We start from the raw sequence: 9,438 nt of genomic DNA, 5'->3' as shown, positions 1-9,438 counted from the left end.
GATATTGTCGTACCTAAATTTCTAGAAAGCAGCAAAGAAAAAAGCCTTTAAATGAGATTATCCCTGAGAATCTTACACAAATCAGCCAACACTATCCCCATTTTACCTTAAAATCTAAGATACTTAAAAAGCAGTTAAAAAAAAATTAACTTTAACCAACTAAAGAGACCTAGTGTTCCAAAACTAAAAGCATAAAAGTAACCACTAGAAGCAAAGAAAAAAAAAAAGTCCCAATCTGGACAAAAGTCTATAATTTACCAATCTGATAAACTAAACTTAATTTCCAATTTGGAATTAAAATGAAACTAGGTCTTTTTTTAATGGCAGCTAAAAATATGTGTAGACTGAAGTACTTTTTAAAGCCAACTTAATTAGAAAGTTAGTTTTATCCTATGGAATAACAGGGCTGAAGAACAAGTAGGTTCACTAGAGCTAAGTGCTCGGTGGGGAGAAAATTGGGAACAAACAAATGGTGATCTGAAACTGGCCGTTTAAAGAAAAAAAAAAGACAGTACAACACAGGACGCTCTGCTCTGCAGACAAGAACAAAACAAATGGTGATCTGAAACTGGCCGTTTAAAGAAAAAAAAAGACAGTACAACACAGGACGCTCTGCTCTGCAGACAAGAACACGGCTTCTCTAATGGGGCGAGATCTGACGCGAATTGGCTTGCTGTACAGCTTAAGCATGTAATCCCCGCTATGGCTCAGCTGTCACACCCACGCTCTCTGTGCTCAATTAGCGAACCGCAGGACCACAGCTGATTGCCACCACTGAAATGGATGATTGGGTCCTTCAGTCCCCCTCCGCATCCGAGTCGGCGTACTTGAGCTCACACTTGACATCGAAGGGCTTGTCCTTGGCCTCTCGGGGAGCCTGCAAATCCCCAGGCTGCAGCTGGCTGCTCCCGCAGTCGGGCTCAGTCTCGTAGCCAGTGTCATGTGCTGGCTTTGGCTGCTCCCCGCTCTGGTGGCTGACGCTCCCTTGCTCCACCAGCGTCTCCTTCACACTTTGCTCGCAATCAGAAAAATCTGACTTCGTTTTCTTCTTACCAAGCAGCATGACAGAGCGAAATTTCAAGCACTGCCCTGGCAAGTACCCTTTGTAACAGTTGTAGGACAGCAGGCACAAGAAGAGAATAAAAAAGAAGAGGAAGAGGAACATCAACAGGAAGTTATCATTTGACTTGAGGAACATTGTCTTTTCGGGAACCGCGTTAGGAACTGAATTGAAGAGCTCTGTTTTGGAGGCTGCGCTTGTTAGGACAGGGCCAATGGGCTTTGTTACTATCCTTGCTGTCGTTACCGGTACCGTGTGAGTGGTCAAAGTGTGAGTGGTAGACCCCTCAGTTGATACAGCTGACACTTTTGGCACATCGCTATTACCTTCTGTCGGTGCAGCTGCCACGGTGGGGCCCACTGTGGTATGCTGGATCTTTCTAAGTTCCAAAACATGCTTAGCCAGCACTTGAGAGAATTTCTTATTCTTCACCTTTTCTTCTGACAAACACTGGTAAACACCGCTGTCTCCTTCCGATAAATTGAAGATCAGCAGCGCCTTTTCCAGCAGACGGTACTTGGGACTCTCCACTCTCAGCACATCATCTTTGAACTTCCAAACTACCTGTGCCAGATTGGACTTTTGAGAACACTTGAGTTCTGCTGTGCTTCCATGCTTGAAGGTATGCTGTAGGGAATTCTCTCTTACTTTATCTGGAACATCAAAATAAATGTGCAGAATATCAGCAACGATTCCCACTTGCTCTAGTCTGTACAGTTTCACCAGACTGTGCTACAGTCTTAACGGAAATGTAAAGATTACAGCATTCAGATTACCTCACAAGACCAAGATGACACCATGCAAGAACCTCAGTGAAATACCAAGTTACAGCAGCATGCGAGACGTCAAGACAGACTACGAGATAGGACACCTCAGACTTTAAGACAGGCTCCACTTCTAGACAGAGACCTTGTAGATCGGCAATGGATGTGCATCTGAGATGAGTCATTGTTTGAGACAAGACGCTGAACTTGGTATCACAATTAGTGCATTTTTTAAGTAAATCAGCAACTACGAACACACCCAAGAAGAAATTGAAGACAGTGCTGTTACTCAACTTAAATACCAGCACTTACGGCACGTCCATAATGCAACGCCATAAACTAATGAAAAATGCTAATAAGCGAAACTCTGATGGCAGTCGATGCTTTGCTTGGACTAGAAATAAAAACTGAGTAAATTAAACTCTTAAGAGCTATGTTTACTGCAGTACAAATCTGTAGCACGACTATTCTTTAAGATCTCCTTGATCTGGTGGCAGCAGCACATACTATAAAGAAAGGACTTGTGGCCACTTGCCTTAAAGCACTATGGAGTGTACTTCAGCTGCTCTGTATCAGGTTCTGAATCCCCACCCCCACCCCCCTCACCATAAAACCAGCGTTTTTAGGACCATTTCAACTGATCCAGCAGCAATAACCAAGCACTTATCAAGGCTCACGGTAGAATGCCAAAAGCTGTATCACAGAGACAGAGGCCTCTGCACTAGAAGTGCCCATGGTAAACATTGCTTCCATTCTCAAGCTGCTGCTGAGGCGCCCCCGTTCATTTCAGGGGTTTGTGGACTGCACACTGAAACGTATACAAACACAGACATTTTAAGACAACATGTGGGCTGTACAGACACCCAAATATTCAAAAGCAGAATCTCATGCCTATTACAATATGAATGAATATCCAGATAATCGGAAAAAATAAGCTGAACTAAACACGACTCTCTCACCACTACACCTAGACATGGGAAAAAGCTCTTCAAAGACTAACTCACCAGAACAAGATGATGCATCTCCACCTATGTTCTGAATCCAGTTCCTGTAAAAGGAAGTTCAAGTATTACAACTTCAAATCTTGTTCCCTATAGCCTGCCCATCCTCTTGTAATAGGAAAGATTCATTTTGTCTAAATAGCACAAACGGACACAGACAGATAGGAAAAAGTCTGTATTCAAAAACGGTTTACAAAAATGCCAGTTATCAGTAAGGGGCAAGACAGATGCGATATTGATTGTAACTGTAAGGTAATCAAAGGCTACCATTACCTTTCAATTTCACTTTCTTTAAAAATATCAATGCAGGAAGCTTCAAGGGGTTTCCAAGCACAGTAAGGATCCCTTGCTAAAACACAGTCAACACAAGTGGTGTACTTGTCACAGAATGCCACCGGAGACTGAACCACACCAGAATTTGAACCAGCATAGAGGTATCTTCTGCCCTAAAAAGAGACACCACAACAAAAAATAAAAACAAAACCAAAAAAACCCCACAGCCTATCACTTTCTTAAAGCTGAACAACCCAATTCATGAAACAATTAAAAAATTATTGAAAGAGTTGCATACACAGAGCCAGATTTGTAAAAAAACTGAAACATGAGAGGAATAAACATTTTTATTAGCTTTTCTTTCTGGGAAGGAAACTTATCTTGAAAATACTCAGCAATGCTGCAAGTGCAAAAAGACAAAAAGAAGAAAAACCTGAAATAGAACTCATGAGAGTGGAAAGTAAACCTGTTGTGGTGATATGGTCTCCCTGTCACTTGAAGCGCACTTGAGACCTGAGGCAATTTCTCTCTTTAGCCCCCTCCACCCCTGCTTACCAGGCCAGGAACCAGCTCAGGGTAAGTCAGGCGTAGATTGTGAAAGGCAGCAACCCTGATCACTAAGGCTCCTCCTTGGTGGGCTCTGCTTTCCCAGCCCTTTATTGCTCTCCCTATCACCAGGGAGACAGTCACCACCTGGTACATCAGTACTTCAGGCAGGGCCAACAGGGAGACAATAACAAACATCAGGAACCAACAAGTTCTGGGCCTGAACAATGGCAGAAAATGCCAGAATATTTTGACATTGGAGTGGGCTGCAGTGAGAAAATATCTGATGAAAGTCAATCATCTCAGACCCTATAAATTGTGAGCCTAAGACGAGACCTGAGCTCTCCTCCAATCCCAAAGTGAGACCCTCTGAGCTCTCCTGGATCTCAGCAGGCTGAGTCCAGATCTCCCCTGAGTCAGGACACCTCTCAGGTCCAAACTACACAAAAAGTCAGGACCAAGTCAGACTTCTCGACACTCAGTTATCGTCTGTGAGATTGCTGGGGCGTTGTGAGTATTTGCTCTCAACTCGGGAGGGGAATTTTAACCACAGGCTGGCCTCTCTTTTGTCCACCTCCCTCACATGAGCGTGGATGGGTATGTGTTTCACTGCATCCAAATAACTCTGTTTGTCTGTGTGTTTATGTGTTCTGTGGCTGTGTCTGTGCATATGGACATTATATATATATATAAAGGATATCCTGTAGTAAGTTAGCATGAATCTTGTCATCATCGAATCTGTAACTAAATTGCTAATTTGATTGTAACGTTGAGTCCTCTTTTTATTTTTAAATTGGTTGGTGACCAAATGCTGCTCAAAATCAACCCTTTGATCTATCTCTCACCATTAATAAATCGGGGATTTTTTGTGATTTCTGCCTAATCACAACGAGAAATATTTTCTCCTGTGATACCAGTCTAACCATGGCTTTATCTCACAATTTTCTGCGAAGGAGAATGCATCCTCATTTCTTGTATGAGGCGAGGCAAGACAAGCCTGTGCTGATGACAAAGCTGCAGCAGGCACATGCAAGCCCGAGCAGGCAAGGCTTGCTGTATATAGGACCTGTTCCTGCTCCTGGTTAACTCAAAGCAGCCCTCCTGCCTTCATCTCTTCTCCCAGTCAGACCTCTGCAGCCACATCAGCATTAGCCTTACAAGCATCCCATGCAGCTACTTGGTACTGAAGGAGGAACACTGGATGGTACTCAAAGGGAGCAGTGCTGGCGTGACACCTAGGACGAGGGACATATAAACAGAATGGCGGTTTGACCCCCTGTTGCTGGGAATGCCAAACAAGTCTTACTTTGAGCACAGCGGGCAAAGACCACACTCATCCTGAACATCCTCCTTATAAAAGGCAGGCAGCTGCTTTATTATTTCACTCATCTGTTTCAAAGCTCAGAGGAACCAAAGGCTAAAGGTACACTGCAAATTTACATATTATTATGCAAAGCCTCAAGAAAGGGGCCTGTGTTGTAACCCAAAACCACCAGTGACAGACCCTCTAGTCCTTTTGAGTGCCTATGCATACAAACACGAATAGCACACCCCACCTTGGCAGTGGGTTGGCTTCAACCTGAACAGAATACCGAGTGGATTTATAAGCACCCTTCCACAGTTGTCATGGCAAATGAGCCAGATCCAAGCATAAAGTGGCTTTTCCTGTACTGCAGATCTCATTTTGTAGAAATGTGCTCAGGATTTGTGTCTGCAGTGAGACTGCTTGACTCTGGCAGGATAAATACAGCTACAAAGTGATGGGCACACATCCAAGAAGGATTTCTACTAGAGAAATGTTCTTCAAAAACATCATGTTCAGGGTGAAGACTTCTGGTCTTAACATGAGAAACAGCCCAAATAAAACAGTTACGGGGTGTCTTAGGGTTCAACTTAGGTTTGGGGTCTCACTGACACCCTCTCACCAAGGATGTAAGGAGGTTTTGCCGTAAGAACTCAGAACATGTTAGTCTCTAACGCAATGAACATGAGGATGTCTGTCTTAAAATTAAGCCAATGAATGATGCATTCCGACTAACAGCATTCTCTAGAGGAAGCTACAAGACCACGCACAAATCCAAGTTTGGATCCATCTTACACATGAAGTGTGCAGACAGCTTTCAGAGAAACTCTTTGACACTGGAAGATGAAAGGTAAAATTGGATCAAAAAAGAATCTGCCAGCACTACTGGAAGAAGAACTTTGAAAGAGAATCAAACTTCAGAGACATACATTCAAAAGCAGTCTTTCATCCTGACATTTAACTTCAGTCAGCGTTGGGACTATGCTGCAGTGCCCACAGAAGGAGCTCTGCGGTGTTGGGAGACGTACAACTTTCTAAGAAAAACCTCCTACTCCGCCGGAAAGCGCCCCCACCGTGTACTGAGAGCTGCTATCTCTAGCACTCTGCTAGCCAACATGCAAGCCAACAGTCCAGCATTGCCCATGGGTTGTACTATCTTGGCATGGTTCCCAGCTGGTACATCCACAAGTTCAGAAAAGACTCTGACTCCAGAGGGATCTGTAGCGCATCATCAGGGTGAACACTATTACCCTCTTGAGGTTAATCAATTACTGTGGGATGCCACTGTCCAAATCACAATTCCAGCTCTATGAAGGACTTCCCTAGCAGCTTGCTAGCTGAGAGCTACTGTGATGTCCAAGAAGGCAGAAAGTTGTGTTTTTCACGCTGCAGAGTGGAAGTAATCTCTGCTCGGTTGGTACCGCAGCTATACAGCTTTCATGACTCTGGCACCCGACCCAGCCTCCAGCTCATCTCTGAAAAGGACTGCTGCTTTTACAGCAATGTACTGGGCAGTACTGCTTCAGTTTGGGGTGTTAGTTTTATGTGTCAAAATTTATTCTGTTAACATGGAAATTTTCCCTCGCAGAAGATACAACCTGTTACTCTCTAAAGTGCCATGCAGGAAGCATTGCTCTGTTTCAATCCTAAACTTTGAAGTAGTTTCTCTGTGAAAAGACAGTACATTGCCTATGCAGCCCCAATGCCACGTCTCACATTGCCCCCTTTCAGGATATCCTTGAGGAACTGAGAATGCAGCACCTGGCTAACAAGCGCGTGCTGCAAGTGCTAGATCGTGTGTCTCTGCTGTCAGGCTGTAATGCCTGTTCCTTCCCTTCCACTCCCCAGAAATAGAAGAATCATAATTAACTGTATGAATGCTCCCACGATTTACCTACAATTAGAAGAATGGGAATTAGCATATTTGTTAGAAGAGTTATCTATCTATCTATCATTATCTTCTATCACAGGCAAACGCTGAAACCTCCTGTCAAAGCAAGGCATTTGAAGCTTGCTCTGCAGATAAAGCAATCATTTCTCTCTCTGTATATATATACACAGACATAAACAAAATATAGATGCATACACACACACATATACATACAGTAAATTGACAGTGTGATACATCGTACAAAAATGTACAAACATCTGAAATCTATGAGCATGGAAGTTTAATCACTGGTTTTCATTTGTCTATCAAAAGTATACTCTGTCCTCAAGACTTCTTTCTATTATAAGCGTTAAAGGACAAAAGCACACAAGATGAGCTTGAAAGAATTATGTCATAGAGTTCTTTTCCACGAGCTGATCCTATTGGCATGCAAAGTTTTATTAAATATCACACAAAAATAAAAGCTATTTCTGAGATACCTTGGCAGTATTCCTAAATACCTGCTGCACAGCATTTATCAGTCAGTAGGTAGCTACTGAATGTCATTATTACTGACAGACACTTCAAAAGAGTCATTCTTTCTTTAAGAAACACTGAAAATTCACCACTTGAGGGATCTGACACTACAAGCCACTGCTTAGGGTAATCATTTCATAATCATTCCTGTATCTGCAGGCCTGAGTAGAGCCAGAAGCCTAACTAGTGAACAAAGTACACGCAGTGATTATCCCCCTACTGTCACAAACCACTCCAGGATTAAACCGAGCGACTGATTAATAGCACAGAACAACCGTTGGGTTTGGAGCCTGCAGCAAGGCTTGTGTCCCCTGGCTGCAGCCGCAGCTGGTGCCCCCTGGGCAGACAGAGGTCCTTACTCCCAGACACACCAGTGTGACAGCTCTCATGATGCATCTAGCATACAGGAGCCTGTGAGACTGGGGAGAGCAGAAACCAATTAATTACACAATTACAACTCTCTCTGCTAGACAAGACTGTTTTCTCTTCTTAGGTCTATTTCCTCAGAAAGACATACCAACGCCTCTCCTAAAGCCCCGAGGATTTTTCCTCACGGATTTGCAATGGCCACAAGGGGTCAGGATTTTTACACTACTCCTAACCTGAAAACTGGTACCTTAAAACACATTACAGCTTTCAGCTTCTACACATGGAATCCAAGCGAAGACGTGCACACCTGTGTCCCCCACCTCATCCCCCCCATATCTACATACCTTCAGAAACTTGCCTCCTACCAGCCACACTGACATGCTGCAGGCTATATGTGATACTACGGCAGTGCAAGCAGTTCCAGACGCAGCCTTTGGCTCTGGGCACACTGACAGTTATCTTCCATCATGACAAAGTGGTGCTAAGAAGTTTTGTGGAAGAGTGAAATGATATCAACACTGTGATGCTTACAGCACTTACTTTTTTGGATGAAAGTAAAAGAGTTTGGACTGGCTCAAAGTTTGGAAAAAGCTGTGTTTCTTCAATAATATGCATTCCATTTTCATAGCTGATAGCTTTGTGCAGGGCTCCTTGATCTGAAACAACAAAACAATATATTAAGTAAGGCGGGGGGAAAATTGCACATTTGCTCTAAGTTGTCTCACTAACCTGCTTGCTATTCAGCTGAAGATTTCACACAACTCTCTGTCAACAGTAACCATTAAACCTGCCATCATAAGGAGCTCTGAGCAAGAAGTAACACTTTGGGACAAAGAATGACCACTTAGGGATTATCTTGTGTGGTTTTGCTGCACTCACTGCAGGTTCACATTTCTTCTCCTGCCATACTTTTTCAAAGCACTAAGATTCTCCACTTACTCACCACGGCCGCTTACCAGCACTGTATCTTAATCTCAGTGGTTTCTCTTTAGAACATACTTTGATCTAAAGAATCAGTGCATCAATAAAAAGGAAATGTTTTGCTGAACTCACCTGTACTGATGAACATAACATCGTATATGGTCCCATTGAGGGCTCTGACCCTGTCTACCACAATCTGGGTGTACTTCACATCTCGTTTTACTAGTCGAGGTCTGTCTCCCATTGGAGTCACTGAGTCATCCATTAAAGGATGATCTTTAACGAACTGCAATGTTTTGTCTGGTAAATTCAGAGAACTCAAGTAGTTCGATGCTCTGGCTTCATTGTTTATACACTAGTGAGGAGGGAGAGGGAAAACAAACCCAAAAAGAGACACAATCAAATTATATCATTTACTTGTACAAAACAGGCACAATTAACAGCAAGTACATGCATTTTCCTCTCTGCATTGTTCTGGCCAGCCACCACACCTTTACATTAGGCTCATTCTACCAAGGAATTATCAAGGAAGGTCTTCAGTTCTTGTAGCACTTCAGCTTCTGTGATGTACTAATACCGAGCTTCAGATTACATTTCTGTTTGGGCCCAAAATATGTTTTAGGTAAATATTCTTTCAGGACTCTTATGCTTCTTAACTACTTTTAACAGTCACCTCATTCAGCAGTAGCAACAAGATGACTGCAGGGAACATGAGAAAGTAAGAAAAGTGTGAAACAGACCCAGCAGTCTGAACATTTTAGTTTGCAGAGCAACGCACTGCATTGGATAAACCT

The 9,438-nt window shown here is 43.2% G+C and overlaps 1 protein-coding gene across 1 annotated transcript in view; it reads right to left on the bottom strand.

Moving 5' to 3' along the window:
- Window positions 1-796: 796 nt before the first annotated feature.
- The window catches only part of SEMA4D (sema domain, immunoglobulin domain (Ig), transmembrane domain (TM) and short cytoplasmic domain, (semaphorin) 4D), a 21,141-nt gene continuing 12,499 nt past the window's right edge, over window positions 797-9,438 (bottom strand). Inside the window, exons 10-14 of the mRNA XM_010137702.1 lie at window positions 8,777-8,999; window positions 8,264-8,379; window positions 3,099-3,271; window positions 2,829-2,872; window positions 797-1,713 (exon numbers count right to left, since the gene is read on the bottom strand). Of these exons, the coding sequence (XP_010136004.1) occupies window positions 797-1,713; window positions 2,829-2,872; window positions 3,099-3,271; window positions 8,264-8,379; window positions 8,777-8,999 (1,473 nt within the window). The remainder of the gene's footprint in view (window positions 1,714-2,828; window positions 2,873-3,098; window positions 3,272-8,263; window positions 8,380-8,776; window positions 9,000-9,438) is intronic.

Source organism: Buceros rhinoceros, unplaced genomic scaffold (assembly GCF_000710305.1).
Source record: "Buceros rhinoceros silvestris isolate BGI_N320 unplaced genomic scaffold, ASM71030v1 scaffold16126, whole genome shotgun sequence".
Lineage (NCBI taxonomy): Eukaryota > Metazoa > Chordata > Aves > Bucerotiformes > Bucerotidae > Buceros > Buceros rhinoceros.
The sequence above is the reverse complement of the archived record's forward strand: the minus strand, read 5'-3'. Positions and strand labels throughout refer to the sequence as shown.